A 20607-nucleotide genomic window follows, 5' to 3' on the forward strand; every position below is an offset into this window, starting at 1 on the left:
AGACACACACATGCACACACACAGACACACACACACACACACACACACACGCAGACACACACCCACGGGGCAGCACGGCAGTGAAGACACGGGTGGGTCCAGGCACAGAGTTCCTACGTGCTTTATTTCAGGCCACACTGAAGGGGTCCAGGGACCAAAGACAAAGACAAAAGAGGGTCTAGGGTATAAATACCAGGAAAGAGGGGGCAGAGAAGAGCATCAGGGATCCAAAGGTAAGGGGCGGTACACTGGGAAGGGACCACTAGGGAATGCCAGGTGGATAGGTGGGGCTACAGACACCAACGGGATTACAAGGAGTGGAGAACTTACTAGAACTTGAACTTATTAGGGTAAAATGGGAAGGGAAGGCCAAGGGGCCAATGGGGAAGAGAGAACTGGGACAAATTAACATCGTGCTGCAGAGCAGCACCATGGGGGAAGCCTGAGCTGTGAGGAACACCTGGAGCCTACTGTGGGTTTCCCCAGGGTATTGCTACCACCCTTTCCCTGGTGGGCTCACAGGCCTCCACAGTCCCCAGTTTGGCAAAGGTATTTAGCAGAGCTCAAGCCCACACTCCGGCAGCGACAGCACCTCTGTGTGTGTGTGTGTCCCTGCATGCAGATGCTCAGGAGCACGCGGCCCCATGTCAGACTTTTTCTCTTCCATCCCAGAGCCAGACGTGTTGGCAGTGACAGCAAGCTTCAAACTGCGTGGAGAAAAAAATAAAACCACCAGGAGCCCAGAAATAGAAATTAGTTGCATGCACTTGAAAACTTACCTCTGGCATGATTAAGATCCCCCACCAGATGGCAAGGACAGGCAGCGCAGGGCCGGCAGGTTTCCACTCTCTGAGAACCGTGGAGACTGCAGGGTGGCAGTGGGTGGTGGTGTGGTGGCTGTCTGAGCAGATCTTGTCCTCCATAAATACCCCGAGCCCCAAACAGCATGGACATTGAGCACAACAGCCCCATGCAGAACTTGCAAACATTGGCTGGACAGCATTTTTGTAGAAAAGCTTCTTTCCAGCCCTGGCAGCTCCACCGTGATGGGCCCCATGGTCGGAAGTCCCCCACAGGGCTCACTGACTTCAAAACAGAAGAGGAGAGCCATGGATGCTTTGTGCCTTTCTAGCGTTTTCTACATTTGTCTTTTGGTATTTTCCCCCTTACGTTGTGCAGTTCTGAGGGTTTGGTTTTTATTGTCTTTTCTCCTCCTCTTTTTCAAATGCAAGTGTTTTGGGGGAGGAACAGAGCTGCAGAGGTGCAGAGCAGTGCTGCGAAGGCCTCTATGACCTCCACTGCCATTGCTGCCCAGTCATTCTCAGCGTTAAGAATTTAATCCTGATGGATGTGGCATGGTACAGCAGGCGTGGTTCACAGCCGCAGCACGGTGCCATAGAGGTTTCCCTTCCCAAGCTGGGGCAGTGGTAGCACAGGACAGCTCAGCCCCCACTTTTCAGGGTGGTGCCTGTCCATCACTTGGAGCCAGATGACCTACATTTAATTGCTGTCCACCTCAGAGACCTGTTGTAGATATGGGGAGGCATGGCTGGCCTCTCCTCACCCTGCCCTGCCCTGGTGGACCTTCCCCCACCCCTCCCTGGTGCAGCTTGGCCGCTGCAGATCTGATTTTTTTTTTTTTTTTTTCAGGGGTGGAATGATGTTGGCACAGCGAGCCAGGACCAGGTAATATGTGACATGGACTCTCAAGATATTCACAAAAGGCTAATAATCTTTATTAAGAATTCCATGCTTCTTATACCCTACTTTGTTACAGGTAGACCTAATTCGTCCTTTAATTAAAACACCATCACCATTGGCTAATTAAGAAACCACCCTTTGGTAAACAAATCTCCATAAGACATTCCACATGTTCACAACATCAGGGACAGCAAGTTAAGATAAAAATTGTTTAGAATTCCTTCTCTCCGGTTCCCCTAAAGCTTCCCAGGTCGATTCCGGGAAAACTTATCTAGCTTCTGTCTCTCTGACCAGGGAGCTGCTACTACAGAAGGAGGTTTTATTTCACTAAATGTAAGGAAACTAAAACAAGGATTACTGAGAAAATATGAATGAGGACTTGCTTTTAAGACAGAACCTAGCTGTTTCCCGTCCCTTGTTCAAATAAACTGTATAGCCACACTAAAACACTGAATCATCACCACGGCATCTGTTACAGCATAAGAGGATCATTATATACCGCAGGAAAGCTTTAACAGATCAAGCTTTAGCTACCTACAAGAACTAAAGCTATAGGAAGGGGGCTACATTCTTACCCTTAGGTGCTGGGCAATGGGGAATCAGCCAAGTCAGAGAACTTGCTAAAGAATAATTAATTCCCTTATGAAATGTTTCCAGGTGGTCTCAGTGTCTTCTCTCTCCTCGGGTAGCTGTCCTATGCAGAAGAATCAGTGTGTGCATGCTAGTGTTGTGAACTGCTGTGTTACAAATGCCATCCTCCTGAACAGCCAATATTAGAAATCCTTCTGCATGAAGTCCAATCCTTTTGCAGTCCATTTTGCTACCTCCCAAGGAGCAGATTCAGTCCTTCCTCCTCTTTTTGCTCTGATGCTCGTGTTCCTTAGGGCAGCTGCTGCCTGATGGCTGTTTAGAACCGCCGTGTTGCTTGGCTTCTTCCAGAAACTTGTCCAAACCAAATGGATCCTCCTCAAATTGAACTGGTCCATCTCTGCCTCTGCTTCTGCTGTTACGATCCAAGTTAGAAAACTCTTTGTCAGGAACAAACCTCTTGATCTTTATTTGAGCCTCTAGATCATCACCATACATGTCCTTATCCATATTTTTACTTGGCCTGTAGATGTTTTGGGCCATATCCTTGCCACTTCTCCATGGCTGGTCATAAACATTATAAATTTCATCGTCTCCTCCAGCAAAGCCACTGTCCATACCCTTGCTCTGGTTGAACAGCCTCTGGTCATATTGGATTTCATTGGATGGCCTGCGGTTGGGTACCCCCAGGGCAATAACTTCACTGATATCTCTGTTCTCATTCCTTTGCAGCTTTGACCTTTTATCAGGAGCTGCCCGGGAAAGATTTCTGTCATGCTGTCTCTCTTTGCGCCGGTCACGTCTGATTTCATCTCTTTCTCTAGCTGCTCCATCCTCCTTTTCAACACTTGTTTTGATCCCTGCTCTTCTCTCCCTGGCTTTCTGAGCCATTTCTCTGAGCTTGTCCTCGTGTTTCTCCTTTTCTTTCTGAGCCATCTTCCTCTCCACCTGGGCACGCATCTCTACTGCCTCACGAGCCTTTCTGTCAGCAATATAGAGCGCCTCAGCAAGTTTGGCAAAGTTTTCATTAATATGAACAGCCTGCAATCCTCTGCCATCTGCAGCCAGACGCTTCTCCAAGGGAACGGTGTAACCCTTTGCATTCTTCCAGTTGGAAATGCATGGAGGAATTTTCCACTCTTGCTGCTCTCTCACAGTCATCTTTCTACTTGGAGAGTGCATTACAGGTGCTGGAGGAGATGGTGGTCCTCGTGGAATCTTCTTGTTGATTTTGAATCTTGGAGGCTCCATAGGGTCCTTCTGCATTTCCACCACGCAAATAACTCTCTGCCTTGCTCCAGAGTTGAATGCAGCTCCTTGCTGAGATGGTGTGTACCGAATGTACTGCGCCAGAGCTGGCTCCTCAGAAGTTCCAACTGGCATGGCTGCTGCAACTTTTTGGGAGACTAATTTCTCCAAGGCTTCTCTTGTCTTCTTTGTTACCTCTCCAATTGCCTTGTCATCTGGTCTTTGCAGTTCAGGATCACCCACATCCATGGCCTCTTTTGGCACAAGATCTGTGTACTTGCTGTAAATAACCTTGTCCTTTGACTGTCCTTGCCAAGCAATTGCATCGTATTTTATTTTTCCTTCTGCATCCACCTGAAGAGCCAAAGCATTGGAAATTTTCTTCTTTTGGCCCATATCCAATGGATATTGGGCCACGTGAATTTCTGGGAAGGCACCCCCATCTCCAAAATCCTCCAGAACTCGTGGTATCCATCCTTTCCGGTCACCATATGGGGGAGGTTCCCTTTGTGAGGAGGCCAGAGCATTCTGCCTGGATCTCTGAGCTCTTGCTCTTTCTCCTAGTTCCAGCAGATCTGGGGACAGCTGGGTTGGAGCTGGCAAAAAGCTGCTGAGGGCCATCTTGACCTTACACTGTCCACCCAGCTCCTGCTCCCAGTCCACAGCTCTCCTCTAAGATTATTTGCGGCAATTATTTTTAAGTTCTTAAGTCCTAGAACCTTCAATTGTACCTGCAGCAGTTCTTTAAAGTTTAGAAATAATTAGCTCAGTTGTAAAATTAGTAAAAAAATTAGTAAATTAGTTAAAAAAAATTACTGGTCAAACAGACAAAGTCCAAATACAACCTGGCAGCCTGTGGGTCAGGGTGCTGGCACCAGTCCCATGAAGTGGTGGCTCAGCCCTCCTGCAGTGACAGCTGTGGTTCTGTGTAAGCAGGGATCCTGCAGAAGGGTGGAGGGTTCCTCGGAAGGTCGAGTGGTGAAGTAGAAGGGTCTGGGAATGCGGAGGAAAAGAAAGCTGCTCCTCTGGGAATCCAGTGGAAAAGGCTGCCTGTGGTGTTGAAAAGTCTCTGATTATATCCAGGTAGGAATGCTTGGCTCCTCCCCCTGGGCAGAGCATCTCACAATGGGATGATGTAATCTTATCAGTCCTGCAGTGACACTCAATGGCCCATTGACAGAAGATATCTCCCCAAGGGAGGGTGAGTCATGGAAGAGATAAAGAACACTGCCCCGCCTGGCTTTAACAGATGGTGACAGAATACCATAGAATGCTTTTGGTGACATCTTGCACTGCAGTCTAAGGCAGCCAAATACTACTTTTCTACATTGCAAGATATATAGTTGTTTTCTTTTAAGAGGTAAGACAAATCTGACTAAAACAGCTATGATGAAACATTAATAAACACCTGTTTGTGGATAAAGAAGATACAGTGTGTTCAACTTGTATTTTGTCAAAGATTCTATTGCTTGTTACAATCTTTGTTACAATTGCTGTCTCCTCTTCCATAGGTAACACAGTAAGAGTCAGTGATGATTTTACATTATGGCTGTTATTGATTGGAAGCTGTTTTAGCATTTTCCTTTGTTTCATTTTACTGTCATAAGTACATGACTCTAGAAAGGTGTTATCTCAACTTCGTAAGACAGATGCCACTGATATATTGAATACATGATGTGAATATACTGACTTAATAATAGGCATTATTCATAAGATGTTATAACTGCATTTAGAGCTGGCATCTTCTATGCTTTAACACCTCTTTGTGTAATTATCTAAAAGACACACATAGTTTCAGGATCCTTCTTCTTTCAGGGAATTGTGACTTCCTTAAGTCTCAAACTAAGTGGGTTTTGTCATAAATGACATTTTACAAAAATGGACATTTTACAAAAATGGACATTTTACAAATGTTCTGGATTTATGTGGAACATAGCTGAACACCCTTAGAATGTGTTTCCGTGTTTACTGACAGCTCTAGGCTAAATAGGAAAAGCCATAGTGCCATGGAAAGAGGAAGGTGAGTGGCGAATGTTGGACTTACTAAAAACTCAGTGTCATACCATCCTGGCCAGAACTTGCCCTATTACACATTACCCATCAGAAGTCACAACAAATGTACCATATTTCATCACAGAGCACAGAGCTCCAGCAGACTGGCTAGCTGGCTCTGCTCGGGCAGCACCACAGCCAGACATGGCAGCACAAGCAAAGGCATCACCTGATTTCTTCCACCAAGGGGTTCTGGCCTTACAACGACAATCCCGGCTCTCAGACACAGAGGCTCATAACATTGTTAGCACCTGCACTGACTGCCAAGGCCACGCTGCACCACGGCAGATGGGGATGAACCCTCGTGGAATACATGCTTTGCAAGTCTGGCAAACTGATCAATTTGCACATCCCTGAATTTGGATGTCTAAAAGATGTACATTTACCATTAATACTTTTCACCAGCAAGATGGGCTACATTACACACAGGTGAAAGGGGTCGGGATGCCATTGCACATTGGGGTTCAGCCTCTGCTGCTTTAGGGATCCCCTTCCCCTGTCCATCAAAACAGACAATGGTCCTGTTTACACTTCACAGAAAACAAGACATTTCCTACAGCTCTGGAGAGTGCCACACCACACTGGCATTCCCAAACTAGCAACAGGACAAGCCATGGTGAAAAAAGCACATGGCACTTGAGAATGGAAGCTTGAAAAACAAAAGGGAGGAATGTGTCATTTTAAATCACTCTCTATCACTACAATCTGACAATGATCAAACCCAAGGTAATGGTGTAAGACCTTTCCCACCAATAGCTGGGGAGGCACGTGGGATCTCATCACCTGTAAGGACAGGGACATTGTGTGTTTCAACAGACACAGGAACACACTGGGTACCTGCCACGTGTGTCCCTCCTGCCCTACAGCCTGCCTGGGGCCACAAGCAGCATCCCCCAAGAGCTCCTCAAGAGACGTGGTGGAGCCATGAGCAGAACAGTGATGGAGACAACTTGTTCACCTCCCTCAGGGACATCTGGGACTATTGAAGTGATGGCTCATTGCAGAACTCAGTTTGTTTGTAAAATGTTATTCTGTTTACAATTGGTATTGTGTTTGCAAATTGGTTTTCTAGAAGTTGGGTATTTGCTAATGGCCCTAAGGGTTAAATGGTTTATTTTTTTAGTGGCAAGTTGTAACTCTAAGTAGTTAACCTGTGGCCTGTTAGCCTGAAGGATTGTGATCTTGCCTAAGAGCTCCTGGAAGTGAGTGCTACTACTCCAGGGGTACATGAGACATCTCTGGCTGAGGGGATCCATGCTTGTCAAACTAGGTCAAAGGCCTCCTTCAAATTAGAGCCCTGCTGCCTTCTGTCACCATGGCTGCAAAGGGCCCATGCAGGTAGGATAACAGAGAACACTTTGCAATTTTTAATAAGAAGAAAAGGAGGAATTGTCATAGTGCAGCCAGTCTGTAACTGGACATGGTAACACAAATCCAATTCAGCTGGCCTGGTGTAGCTCCAGAAACAGATAAACAGGTCCCTGGATAGGTTAGACTCCAACCTCTACAGGGGCCCCTGAGGCAAGCCTGTTCAAGCCTGGGTGCAGATGCACCACTGGCCAGAGGGCAGGGTGGAGAGAGACCCCAACCAACCAGCTGTTTAAACCCGGGAGTCTCAAACCCCCTACATAAAAATCTTGCATAATAAACCATCACTGTTGTCATACGGACCTCTGAGAGTTCATGTTGTCCCAGTCTCCAACCAAGAACCTCATGTAGCACCTCTTCTATTTGATTTGCTTCCCCATAAAGTCCCGCTTTAGGTTCAGAAGAGATGAGCAACTCCACTGATCCCCTGGTGACAGGGAGAGGTGGGATTTAAAGGTCACCTGCTGCCACAAACCCCACAGCTTCCCTGATTTTAAACAGGGCAGTCCTCCAAAATTACCTGAGAACTCATTGAGGTATTTATAAAGATTGTGGGGACATGATGCTGACCTGGGGGGGAAATCCTGCTGGTAGAGCTGAAATAAAAGCCCTTGGCTTGCCCAAAACAGAGACACCAGGGCTGGAGGTGAAGTAAAAACTGCGGTTGGGGAGAGGCGAAAGAGAGCTCCTGACAGTGAGGCTGGCATAGGGACTGCAGAGGCAGCAGAGAAATAAAGATGTGAAATAAAGGCTCTGTGGCACTCAGCAGGCACAGCAGGAGCTGCAGGCAGAGCTGTGGGGCTGGAGCTGGCATGGAGCCCTGTGGGGCAGGGGCAGGGCTGGAACAAACAGTCCAGAGCAGGATCTGAGATAAATCCCAGGGTGCTGGAAGGAGAAGCACAGTGGATATCATGGTTTGACACTGGCACAATGCCAGCGCACCCATGAAAATGTGATCCCTCCCTTGAATGCTGTGAAGTGGAATCTAGAACAGAGCAAAGCAGGCCTAAGCTTAATAACAGGAAAAAAAAAACAAAAAACCTTTATTAAGCTACTACTACAACAGGAAAAAAAAAAAGGAAAACAGCTAAAAAAACACACAAAGATCAAATGAAAACCTTGCAAAGCATTCCTCCCCCCACCACCCAACTCCAACAAACCACAGTGAGACACAATCTGGACCCCAATCAGGTTTCCACCCTCCAAGCAACCGATACTCAGCCCTTAGAGGGAACAGAGTCTCTCCTGTGCCACAGACCCCCCAAGAAACACAGCTCCACATCCTGTGTTTCCATGTCACACATGGCACCGCCTAGAGAAAAGATTGCCATGGTGACCCTTCTCCTTTCCATGCACAGTGCTCTCACCACAATGCATGGATGGTCACTGCCTTTAGGATTTTTCCTTTCAAGGATGCCCTGCCAAGAGGGGAGAAAACAACAGTTCAGTTTTTCATTGTTTGGGACCACAGTCCCCCCCATTTTTTCCATTTCCCCTGGGGCCGAGGGTTCAAGAACAGAGATCTTCTTCTCTTCTCTTTCCTTTGAGGACAAGGGGGCGCCACCACAAACCCCCTAACCTTTTCTCTGTTCACTGCACTCTTGTCTTTTCCCAGCTGAAGCAGGTCTCTTGACTCACTGGCATCCTCCCAAAACACAGTCTCTCTTGGAGGAGAAGATTGGTTCAGGTTGTGGCTAACACGGAAAAGTCCAGCCAAAAGCCACGCTTTATCCCCCTCCCATCTAGAATTCTTCCTTCTAACATCCCAGGGTCCAAGGTGTCCCTCTTCCTCTCTTTCAAACCAAGGAGGGGAAAGGAAAATTCACAAAGCTTTCATTTCTCAAGGAAGGGTTAAAAATCCGAACTCCCTGGATGGCTCGATGCCCGGACATCCAGCAACTCCCACACAAGTGGGCACCTTGCAGCTCCTCCTGCTCCTCCTTCCTCGCAGTGGAATTGCTGACAGAACTGCCGCTGTCTCTTTTCTCTCTCCCTCTCAGGAGAGAACCTCTGGGGCGGGGGGGCGGGAACTGAGACATCCCAGATTCCTTCCACCCTTCCATCCGCAGGGGCCAGCCCGGTTCCAGTCCTTCCACCACCCTTGGGCCTTACCTCAGTAAGGCCATGGGGCTTCCCCTCCCCACCCAGCTCGTGGCTGGGCAGGGGAGGTTTCCACTGCATGCTGACCGGAACCAAAGAGAGCGAGTTCCCTGGGAATTCTGCTTTTAACCCCTCTGTGTTCTCAGAGGCGTGTCCACCTTCCATTGGTCAATATCCAAATTGAACTCTTCCTTCCGGAAAAAATTCTCTTTCCGTGTCAAACCACGACAGAGGAGCTGGAAAGTGACTGTGGGGCTGGGCTGCACATTCTTGCTTTTTTAACTCCCTGGCACTAGGGCTGTTAGCCCAGGCCTGGAGAGGACCAAGCCCAGCCCACAGGCAGCAGTTAGAGCAGCAGCACAGGGCTGTGGTGGTACTGGGAGCCCAGGAGGGAGGGAGGTTCAACAGCACGCCCTCAGCAAACACACATCCTTCACAACTGGGATTCACGGTCTACAAACACTTTATTAAGATACAAAATTATTCCTTTAGACACCTGGGTCTGCATTCTGCTCAGGGAGCACCTGGCAGCTGCAGCCACAAGATCGGGGAGAGCTTCTCAGCATCTCCTCCCCACCTACAGCCCCTCTCCCAGCACCCCCAGCTGCTGCTGCTTCTCTCCTCAGGCAGAAGTGCTCTGCCACTCAAAGTGACCATCCTCAGGGTCCTGCAGGGGACAGGGAAGAAGTCACTTTAAACAGCTCCAGGGAAGGCAGGAATGAGGGTCCCTTCCCTCCACAACTCCCCCCAGGTTTCTCCAGCCCCAGAGATCATCAGCAGGGAACAGAAGAACCTGTGAGCTGCAGAAACAGCAGCTCCCAGGCACAGCAGAAATTCCAAGGGCTGTAAAGGCCTCTCACCTCTGTCCAGAAGCCCTGGTTATCCATGTCCAACATCTGGATCCCCACTTCAGGGTCTCTCCTGTGCCAAAGGGCTCTTCCATCCTGCCAGCCCAGCCTCTTGGTCCCCAGGCACTGGGGAGGAGAGCACAGGGGCTGCAGCCCTACCTGGCCCCACAGAGCCCCTCAGCCCACCCCACCCAAGGCCCCGGCTGCTGGCGCAGCCCAGCAGACAGAACTGGCCCTCACCACGAGCACGACAGGCGCAGCGATGATGCAGAGGCCACCGATGGCCACGACGGCCACTCCGTACGCTGGGAAGCCCGGCTGGGGCCTGGGAGGGTCCAGGGTGTCCTCTGGAGCAGAGCACAGCTTTTAGAGCCCGGGGCAGCCAGCTCTGCCCCACAGGGTGCCAGCCACCCCCTCTGCTCCAGGACAAACACAGGGGATTGCAGAACACCCGCTCCACGCCCTCCATGCCCTTTCCTCCCATCCCACACCAGTCCTGCAGCAGAAGGTCTCCAGCCCCACTGCCCCAGGCTATGCAGAGGGCCAGGGCACAGCTGCTGCTGGAATTTCACTTTCTGCTCAGCACACCAGCCAAGACAGCAGAGCCTCTCTGCACAGCAGGGGCCAGGATGGGCTCAGCTGTGGATCTGCTCTGCTCACAGTGGAGGCCTGGGGCCTGTGGAGCTCACAGAACCACGGCCCAGAGGGGAGCTCACCTCCCACAGACAGAGAGTGTGGATCCACCTGGATGTCAGAGCCAGCCAGAGCCTGCGTTGGCCCGACCGAGCGCACAAGTGTCTCCAGAACCTCCACGCTGGTGGGAGCGGGGTGACGGAAGATCACCTTCCCATGGCAGATCAAGGAGCCAGGCCTGCAGACAGGGTTGGGAGCAGCTCCAGCAGCTGCCAGTCCCACCATGACCCCACAGAGCCATGGGGTGGGCACTGCCAGCCTCCTCCCAGGGGGTTTTGCTCAATAGGAAGAGATCTCTGCACTCAGGGAGCCCTGGGAAGGAAGGGACATCCCTGGAGGTGCAGCACATCACCACTGCTCCAATGGCATCATGCTTGACCTCAGCTTCCCCTGCAAAGCTTTCTGCAGCCAAAACCTGCAGCTGTCAGCCATGAGCTGCTGGCTGATATCTGAAGGGAGACCTCCCTGGCCCAGCAGAAAGAACCCCTGCCCCACTCACAGGAATCCTTTCATGATCGCTGTCAGGAAGGTGGGGTAATCCCTCAGGGCTCTCGCCACCTGGAAGAAAGGCTGTGCTCAGCTCAGCTCTTTGGACACCCCAGATCAGCCCCTCTTCCCCCCGTGCCTCTTCCTCTCACCCAGCTGGGGGGACCTTCATCCCCTCTTGCCAGCAGCCCCATTCCTACCGCATGGCCAAGGTCCCTGGAGAGATTGTGGTGCTCGGCAGAGAGCGGATCCTGGAGCTCCTGGCTGAAGTGTCTGTTGGTGACCACCAAGGAGAGAGGGTACACGTGCAGATCCAGCTGGGACCCTGAAGGAGCAAGGAACAAGCGCTGGTGGGGCAGATTTGGCAGCCACCCTGCCCACAGCACAGCCGGGGACTGTCCTTACCCTCCACCGAGAGGGAGCTCAGGTCCAGGGAGAGGCCCGAGAGTGCAGTCAGGGCTTCCAGAACCTCCGTAACGTCAGCATGGACAACTGTGTCTAGGTAGAGGTCTCCAGTGATCTCCGTGTTCCCACCCAGCTCTCTGAGGGGAGAGAAGAGCTCTGAGCAAGGCAGGAGGGTTGGGGCCAGCTCCAGCACCTTTCCTGCTGCTTTTCCCCTGAGAGCCACACAAGGTGCTCAGTTACACTTTGCTCCAGCTGCACATCCCCTCCCAGCTGATCCCATCCTCTCCCTCCTTGCAGCACAGCTCATCAGCTGCAGAGGGCACAGGAGAGGGTGAAGGCAGGGAAATGAAGAGGTTGGCAGAGGAGGGGCTGCATCCCATACCTGAGCTGGGAGATGGTGAAGCTCCTGACGTGGTAGAGGGCACTGACAGCTGCAGTTACCTGGGCAGGGAGAAGACAACAGCTCACACCTTCCCCTGTTTAGCACAGGTTACTCCAGCCCCGGGCAGCCTGTGCCCATTCCCCCAGCAGCACCCTTGGGAGGAGCCCCCCAGGCCTGGCATACCTCTCTGACCAGCCTCTCCAGAGGATCCATCCCGCTCAGCCCAAGCTGGGAGCCAGTGAGGGAGATGGACAGCTTCTCGGGCTCCAGGTTCTCCAGGCTGAAGCCTAAGGGAGTTTGGAAGAGTCCTGCTCATCCCTGTTCCTCCAGCTCCCTTGGCAAATACTGCTCAGCCTTGGGCTCATCCCTGGCCACGCCCCAAGGGCAGGAAGCAGCAGGGCACTGAGCCAGGAGGAATCCCTTTGGATGTGGGAAGGGGTTGGGATGTGGCATTTCCCAGCACAGGAGAGCCGGGGCAGAGAGGGGAGGCCAGGGAGCCCAGCAGAAGCCGTGGCCCACACAGGCCCAGCTGCTCCAGATGTGCACTCCACCACCCTTGACACCCTCACACCGCTTTCACAGAGGCCAGGAGAAGGGATGTCAGGGAAGGAAAAGCCTGGAACCCAAACTGCGCGGCTTTGGGCTTTGAGGGAGGCACGAGGAGGGTGCTTGGCAGCAGCAGCCCTGCTGTGGGAAAAGCTTCAGGACTTACCACCCGACTGGACAGACTGGGGCTCCAGCTGCCAGCTGAAGATGCTCCTGCCCTTGCTGGCCTCTGTGACGACTGTGCGGATGAGGTGGGAGCTGGTGGGAGCAGGAGCATCCCCCTGGAACAGAACCTCCCCTCGCACCACCACGGAGCCATTCCTGCCAGGGAGAGGAGACAGTGGCAGCACACCTGATGCCTCTTTTTTCCCCAGGTGCTTTTATCCAGGAACTCAGACAGGGATCCCTTGGGAGGATGACACACTGAGGAAGTGCAGCCCCTCACAATGACCTGTCTGCAGCATTTCCCTGTATAACCCTTCCCTCCAAGCCACACCTGCAGCAGCTTGGACAGAAACAGAGACCACTGCTTCTCCCAGCAGGATTCATCTTTATTACACACACTCCAGTATTTATATTTCTGCTATGGGAAAGGTTGAAGAAAGTCCCAGGAACACCCAGGAGGAAAGCCAAAACAGCCTACACCAACAAACATTGTTTAGAGCAGAGGTTGCTGCCCTTATCAGCCATTCACACCAACATCCACCTCCCAGCCTTGTGGGAGCAAAGGAAAAACATTCACACGTGCTGTTTGTGTCTGCAGCCATTCCTCGGGCATGCACCTTTCCCAAGAGAACAGAGTCCCTGTCAAAGTGAAGTGTAACCAGTTGCTCTTCCACACAGGACTCCCTTAGGGCCAGGGTGGCTCCCTCAGGCCACTGCTGCTTCAGAACCCAGCCCCCAGAGCAGCTGCACACTCACAGGAACTCGAGGACATTGGCCTGCAGGAAGCTCTGGTAGCTGGACAGCATCTGCTTGAGCTGGAAGGGAGAAGCAGCTGGTAATGAATTGGGAAGGTTTCCCAAACTCCCCTTGAGAAGGGGACATGGACAAAGAGGGGACAATAAACAGAGGGAAGCAGCTCAGCCTGCCCGGGAACGGCACCCAGGCACCCCAGGGAGTGCCAGCCCACTGGGAATGCCAGGGATGAGCTGGGACACCCAGAGCAGCCACAGCAGCCTGGCAATAATACCATGTGCCATGGCCCTGGGGGCTGCCAGAGGTGAGGGGAGCCCAGTCCCACCTCAGACCAAGCTCCAGCGGAGCAGTGCCAGGGGTTCACCCACCTCCACCATGCCCAGGTGGGCAACACCCACCCAAGGGCTGCTGCAGCACACGGGCGACTCCCCCAGCAGGGCCGGGCACCACCCCGCAGCCCAAAGTGCCAAAAGAGTCCCAGCACCTGCAGCACCCACCATCAGTGTCACATCTGCCTCCAGCTGCCGGTAGCTCGGGGAGTTCCTGCTGCCCAGAGCCGGGGCGTAAGCGATGCCCAGCAGCCGGAATCGCAGGGGCAGCACGTGCACAGGCGCTGCGGGCAGGGGGCGGCTGGAGGGGTGGGGTGCAGGGGCTTCCATCCCTGTGGAGCCAGCTCTGCCCTCGCTCAGCAGCTCCGCCGGGCTGGAGGCCGCTCTGCTGGCTGCAGGGAGAGGCTCCGTGGCTGGGCAGGAGTGCTGGGAAGCGCTGGGGCCACTGGACACGACGTGGGCATCGAGGGCAGCTCCTGCGGGCACTGCCAGGCTCTGGGAGCTGAGCAGGGAGCTGGCCACACGCCCAGCTCCAGGAGAAGCCGGCGGGCAGGATGGAGATGTCACGCTGCTGCGGGTGGCAGGGCGGTGCCCAGGCTCAGGGCCACGCTGCAGAGCTGGCTGTGGGGAGCAGGGGGGAGGCACAGAGCCTGGGCTGGCAGGGCCGGGCCCTGCAGGTCCTGCTGCAGTGGGAAAGGGGCCCACGGGTGCTGTCCCGGGCTTGCTGGGCCTGGATCCTCCCATCAGAGCCCTCTGCCCAAGCTCTGCGATGGCACCAGGGGCTGTGGAGCTCATCCCAGGCACGGTGGGACCTGCAGGGCTGGGAGCCCTGGGCTGTGCTGGGCAGGCTGCAGGGGACACTGGCTGTGCAGGGGGAGAAGGCCACTCACTCTGTGCCCAGGAGGGGACAGCAGGAGCCCCAGAGGCCACCATGGGCAGGGAGGAAGGCAGCCCATGCTGACTGTGGGCAACAGGAGCTGTGGCAGGGGTAGGAAGTGATGCCAGGACAGCACCCAGGAGTCCAGAGCCATTTCCTGGAACCTGGGCCAGCAGAGCACCCACCGAGGGAGCAGCTGGCCCAGGCAGGGCAGTGCCAGCAGTGCCCCAGAGCCCCTCCAGGGTCAGGGCAGGGGGCACCCCCACCGTGCCAGGGCTCAGCCCGGCCGAGCTGGGTGTCCCTTGCCTGGGCAGAGCAGAGGCCACCTCCTGCTCTGCCGTGCTGGGGCTCCAGGAGCCAGCACCCGTCAGGGTCCCTGTGGGGACACCGGGTGGGACCCGAGACCCTGCAGCTGCCCCTCGGAGCGGCAGCACTGGGCTGGGTGCCCCCCGGGTCACTGCAGCCCCTCCAGAGGGGCCGGGGGCAGCTGTGGGGAGGGAAGGAGGCTGCAGCCGTGCCCGGGAGGTGGCAGGGACCCCAGCAGCCGCCTCACTCCAAGCTCTGGAGGTGGCCTCAGAGCCCCTCGGTGGGCTCTGGGGCTCGGCTGTGCCTGCTCGCTGCCCCGGGCCAGCAGCTGAAGTCACTGCTGGCATCCGTGTGGCACCAGGTGAGCCCGGTCCTGCTCTGCGCCAGGAGCCAGGACTGGGGACACCCTCGGGCTGGCAGAGCCCGGCCGGGGCAGCAGGCTCCCTTCTGCCAGGCCTCTGTGCGAGGGACAGCCCGACGGGCACTGCTGTGCCCGGCCTGAGCCCTTCCCTGCGCCCAGGGCCGGGCTGCCGCTGCAGGGAGCTCCGAGGTGTCCGTGTGGCCGCAGGCCCTGGCCCCAGGCTCCGTCCCCCGGCGCCTGTCCCAGGGGCCACAACTCCCGGGAGCCCCGGGAGGCAGCCCGAGGAGAGGAGGTGCCCCCGAGCTGTCCCCAGACTGTCCCCCGCCCCTCGCCGGGAGGCCGAGGAGCCCGGGGCACCCCCGGGGACAGCAGCCGCAGCGCCCCGGCCGCAGGGGACAGCAGTGGCACACACGCACACGGCCAGCAGCAGGAAGGCTCCGCACCGCAGCCTGCGGGCAGGGACAGCCCCGCGGGCAGCAGGACACGGGGCTGTGCCCGCAGCCCCTTCCCTCTCCGCTCGGAGCAGCGTTCCTGCCCGCGGGGCAGCAGCAGCGGCCGGGGGGCTCGGTGCCCCAACCCCTCGGCTCATCCTGGCAGGGCCACGGCCAGAGCTCAGCTGTGGAGAGGGACAGCAGCAGATTTAGAGTGGGGCTCTGCAGCTCCCACATCCCGGTGCCCGGCCCCTTCCCAAGCTCCCCATCCCCAGAGCTCCTTATTAAACCCCCTCCTGCTCTCCAGCAGCCTCCCGGCTCAGGAACGCCTGTGCCAAGCCTCAGCACCTCCTGGGAAGCTCCCAGGGCAGCACAGGGATGGAACCAGCCCTGGGCTCAGACACGGCCTCATTCCCTGCCCCAAACACCCACCCAGCCCCCAGAAACCTCCCCAAGGAGGGCCAGGACCGGCAGCACCCCTCACCCGGCAGCACCCCTCACCCGGCAGCACCCCTCACCCGGCAGCACCCCTCACCCGGCAGCACCCCTCACCCGGCAGCACCCCTCACCTGGCAGCACCCCTCACCCAGCAGCACCCCTCACCCGGCAGCACCCCTGCAGAAGAGAGCACCAAGGCCCACCCAGAGACTGCCTTTTATCTGGATTCCCAGGAGGAGGATGTGGCTCCGTTCCAGCTGTTCCCAATTAACACACAAACTCCTCTGCACTCTCCCAGGTGCAGCTGGAGGGGTCTCAGCTTCCCTCTGCTCCTCCTGCAGCACTCAGCAGCAGCAGGAGGGGCTGGGCCTGTCCCTCTGGGCAGGATGATCCCCAGACCCTGCTGCTGCTCCCCAAAACTCCCTGTTTGTGAGGTTGTGGCAGTGCTCACCTGCTGGGCTGCCCTGGCTGGGGCTGACCGAGGTGGATTGCAGCACTTGGCCTTTGGGATCAGGCAGATTCTGTGCCTGGAGGGGGCTCACGAAGGGGAGGGACTCAGGGGCCCCACTGGGTCAGCCCAGGCTGCATCCCTGAGCACCCCAGACTCTCCTGCCCAGTTTCTGATGCTCAGACTCCCACCAGCACCCTCTTCCCAGGCTCTTAGCCGGCGTCTCGTTTTGAAAAGACATGAGCCTGCTGAGGAAGCCAGGGGCTCCCCTTGAAATAGAGAATGTAAACCCCTTCTCTGGGAATTGTTATAATTTTGAAATTAAGGGGCTTTCAGGCAAAGATACAGGCGTAGAAATAGCAGTTCTTAATTAGAGAAGAAAAACAAAATAAAAAATGAAGTAATTCAAAACAACACTGACAAGACAGAGTCAGAACACGACCTGACGCCCTCCTCCTCCTCCTCCTCCTCCTCCCACTTCCTCCGCACAAGGCGGGCTGCCGGCCGAGCAGGGGCAGCGCCCCCCGTTCCCCCGTCCGCGCCGAGCCCCCAGCCGAGCCCGCAGCGATGCGCCGGGGGAGGCGCCGCGCCGCAGCCGCAGGTGAGTGCGGGCCCGGAGGGATGCGCGTCCCGCAGGAGCCGCGCTGGAGCGGAGGATGCGGGGGCAGCGCGGCGGGGCCACCCCCGGCCAGCGCCGCGCTCGCCTTGGGCTCCCTCGGCGGGTGCAAGCCCCGAGCAGGGCGGGACCCCTGCACGCCTCCCTCGGGATCGTCTGCTTCTCCTCGGGCCGTGCCAGCAAAAACGGGTTCCAGGCTCCGGATCCCGGGGTTTTACCCATTTATGGACACCTGGGATCCTGCGGCTGATTCGCAGCCCGAGCGCGCTCCAGCTCCTGCGAGAGGTTGATTCTGGGGGTCGCCGGAGTGTTGCCCGCACTGATGCGGTGGCCGCGGCTGTGCGGAGGGGACAGAAGGACAGAGGTGGCCACGGCCACCCAGCCCTGCCACATCCACAGCTCGTGTTCTGGCGGGGGCCTGCGAGTCCCAGCCGTGACCGTGGCCAGCGTGGGATGTGAGTGACATCGATGGGCCGGAACGGGATCGATGCCTTCTGGAGGGGTTTGAATCCCCCGAGTAGAAGGGGACGCAGCCCCGGAGCCCTTCTGGTGACTGCCCATGGCTCCCTGAAGTTGTGGGTTTTTTACATAAAAGTGAATATTCCTTGGCGGGAGGGGGGTTTCGGCTTTAATCGCAGACAAGCCGTGGCTTGGTGCGTGCGTTCCAGAGGGATACTGCCTTAAAAAGCAGCTGGCTTGGTCCACGGGAAGGCTCCGGCTGGGCTTTTGCCCGCCTGGGAGGAGCTCGGGAGCTGCAGACTTGGTGGAAAAGGGACAAGAAGCGGAATGAGGGAGCGGGGACGGCGGACGCCTCTTGTTTGTTGCCCCAAATGACCGAAGCTGTGGGGAGCGATGCCGGCGAGCTCGTCCCAACCTGCCGGACGTGGGAATGGTGACCTCCTGGGCGGGATCCCAAAGCCCCGAGGCTGTGAAAGCAGGATTGAAGGGCCGGGGGAATCGCCTCCTTCCCGCTGGAGTCGGGGAGACCCCGGGACCCCCCGTGCCGCAGCACCTCGGGGGCTGGGGCTGCTGCCTGGCAGCGGGTTTGGGAGATTTTCTTGCTCGATTGCTGCGGTTGGCCGGGGGCTGGCGGCTGGTTTTGGCATCGCGTGGCGATGGAGGAGGCGGGAGGCTGCGGGGAGAGGCTCCGCTCCGGGCATCGCATCGCGGGGATGAAATGCCGGCGAGCCCCGCTGACAGCGCACACGGGCGCATTGCTGGCAGCTGTCGGGGCCAAAAGAGATGTCTGAGTGTTCCCAGCGGCCTTGGCAGGCCGAGGAGCAGCGGGAGCCCTCCCGTGTCCTTTGGACACCCGAAAGGCGGCAGGCAAGGCTCCCGCGGGAGCTTCTCAGGGAGGTTTCGCTGCTGGGGGCGCGGGTTCCCTCTGCGCTTGGTTTTACTTTTACTCCTCCCGGCCAAACGGCCCCGTGTGGGAAAAGCCCTGAAAAGAGGGAAGAGGGAAAAAAGGAAAAGAAGGTTAAAGAAGAGCAATAACGGGCTGTGTTTATTCCACCCGCTGCTTTTCCCAGCTGTGGGGTTTTGGAATTCCTGGCTGCACGTGTTGGGGTTCTCGCAAGCATCTCCAGCGCTGATTCCCACGTGTCCCCCTCCTCCCCCGCTGGCTGGGATATTCCCAGGGGGAAAAGGCTGATGGTGACAGCCAAAGCAGAGCAGTTTCCTGGCGTGGTGCAGCTGTGGGGATGGCGCTGGTTGGGCAAAATGCCGCTGGATTTCATGGAGAGAGGGAGCTCCTCTCCCGAATTTGGTCAATGAGCTCAGACATTCCCTGTGCCGGCTCCGGGCCTGCAGTGGGATCACTCGTCCTGCTCTGCCGCCCTCCAGCCCGAATTTAACTGGGAGCTGGGTGAAACAGAGCGACTGCATGGTGGCCGGTGGTGTCACCCGATCCCGCGGTGACGGCGGGCCAGTGTCACAATCCCCCCACGGTGGGGAGTTGCAGATCCCCGGGGCTTCAGCGAAAGGGAAGAAGCAGCGGAAAACTTCGGGACTCACAAGATGCTGGATTTCTGTCCCAGCTTGTCCACCCCCAACATTGCCACAGCTGGGAAGGGATCCCATGCCTGCATCTCCAGGGAAATGGATTTAAACACCAGCCTCCCTAGAGATCCCTTTTGGAAGGAAAATAATCCGGCCTGGGCTTTCTTCAAGCTTGCTTCCATTTGAAGGGAGTTGTTTTGCCTGGATCAAAGTGCTGGCAACCTTCACTGGTACTGCATGTCTTGGGAATGACCCCGGGGACTTATCCTGAGGATAAAACTGTGGGAACTGATGTGGGGGAGCTGCTTCCAAGGGTGCAAGCAGGGAGGGAAGCCCCGCGGCTCCCGTGGGGGTTTCCAGGGGATTCCAGGGAAGCAGTGTCCTTCCTGGGAAGTGATGAATTGCTGAAGCTGGCATGAGAAACCCACCGCGAGGGCTCAGTGAGGGGTGCAGCCTCAGTTGTGCTGTTTTGGGCAGGGCTGGGGAGCTCTGGTCCCCTCCTGGCAGAGCTGCAGCAGCACCAGGGCTCGCTCCCTTATCTCCCCCACAAGTCTCCCCCCATATCTGCTGTGTTTCCCCTGCTGTTGATGTGGCTTTTATCTTATCTCCACGTGCTCTTCCTCCATTTCCTCCTTGGCTCCTCTGCTAACGCTGCCGCAAAAGGAGGAAAAAAACAGCCAGAACTGGAGAGATCCTCCTGCAGGGAGTCCATCCCTGGGCTTGGGGTTGCTGGGCCGTGCTGGGTGACAGGGGGTGACATTTGGCCATGCTGGGAGGGTGCTGAGTGATGCTCAGGTTTGTCCTGGCTGCCTGGGTGATGTACAGGATGCTCAGGTGATGCTGGGGGATCCTGGCTGATGCTCCAGTGCTGCTCCTGGGGCTCAGGTGATGGTCAGGTGTCTCAGTGGGATGCTCAGGAGACGCTGGGTGGTGCCAGGTGAGCTCAGGGAACACCTGGGGTTCTTGGGATGCAGGGCTGTGCTGGGACAGGCTGCCAGCTCCTCCTGCTGGCACCACCGCCTGTCCCTGCGGGACAGCCCCACCCCACAGCAGCCCCAAATCCCCTGAGGAGAGGCTGAGCTGCTGCCTGGCCCTAAAAACCTCACTTTGCTTTACAAGGTGAAGCCAGGATGGGAATCTGGGGCACTCGGTGTCTGTGTCTGCTGGCTCCTCACCTGAGCTGACCCAGCTTTGCTCCCTGCTGCCTGCAGCAGAGGCTCTTTGAGCTCTGGAACCAAAGCAGCCAGAGCTGCCCAGGACTTTTCCAAGGAGAGGGATGGAGAAAAGCCCTGCCAGCCTCCCAGGACTCCCCCGCTGGCGGGGAGGGTGGCATCCTGTGGGAAGGGAGATCCCTGCACAATGAAAGCCCTCAGGACTGGCCACGCTGTGGGACGTGTACAGAAGACTGTGCACCTCCAATTAATGCACACACAGTTATTGGCCCTGCAGTGACAGTCCCCTGTGGAAA

The 20607-nt window shown here is 56.2% G+C and overlaps 1 protein-coding gene and 1 pseudogene across 2 annotated transcripts; both read right to left on the minus strand.

Annotated features, from left to right (window-relative positions):
* Positions 1-1554: 1554 nt before the first annotated feature.
* LOC146766500 (SNW domain-containing protein 1 pseudogene) lies at positions 1555-6340 on the minus strand (annotated as a pseudogene).
* Positions 6341-9502: 3162 nt separating this feature from the next.
* LOC146766501 (uncharacterized) lies at positions 9503-15952 on the minus strand. Of its 2 annotated transcripts, XM_085588482.1 has the most exons (12): positions 13833-15952; positions 13339-13397; positions 12584-12738; positions 12055-12158; positions 11872-11930; positions 11490-11626; positions 11285-11409; positions 11098-11156; positions 10622-10776; positions 10146-10252; positions 9918-10031; positions 9503-9724 (listed from the first exon to the last, which is right to left on the minus strand). In XM_085588482.1, exons 1-12 carry the CDS (start codon positions 15795-15797, stop codon positions 9680-9682), a joined length of 3084 nt encoding a protein of 1027 aa, XP_085444608.1. In that variant the 5' UTR covers positions 15798-15952; the 3' UTR covers positions 9503-9679. The 2 variants fall into 2 exon arrangements, with proteins under 2 accessions (XP_085444608.1, XP_085444609.1); XM_085588483.1 differs by lacking the exon at positions 10146-10252.
* Positions 15953-20607: the final 4655 nt, after the last annotated feature.

Source organism: Lonchura striata, chromosome 10, assembly GCF_050655825.1.
Source record: "Lonchura striata isolate lonStrDom1 chromosome 10, ASM5065582v1, whole genome shotgun sequence".
Lineage (NCBI taxonomy): Eukaryota > Metazoa > Chordata > Aves > Passeriformes > Estrildidae > Lonchura > Lonchura striata.

What these genes read in the sequence shown, in the direction of transcription:
- LOC146766501 (XM_085588482.1), bottom strand. Translation starts at nt 15,797, where the DNA reads ATGAGCCGAGGGGTTGGGGCACCGAGCCCCCCGGCCGCTGCTGCTGCC. An exon ending in TTCACCATCTCCCAGCTCAG is followed by an intron (nt 11,627 to 11,871) that starts GTATGGGATGCA and finishes CTCTCCCCTCAG; the next exon opens with AGAGCTGGGTGGGAACACGG. An exon ending in CCAGGGACCTTGGCCATGCG is followed by an intron (nt 11,157 to 11,284) that starts GTAGGAATGGGG and finishes CCTTTCTTCCAG; the next exon opens with GTGGCGAGAGCCCTGAGGGA.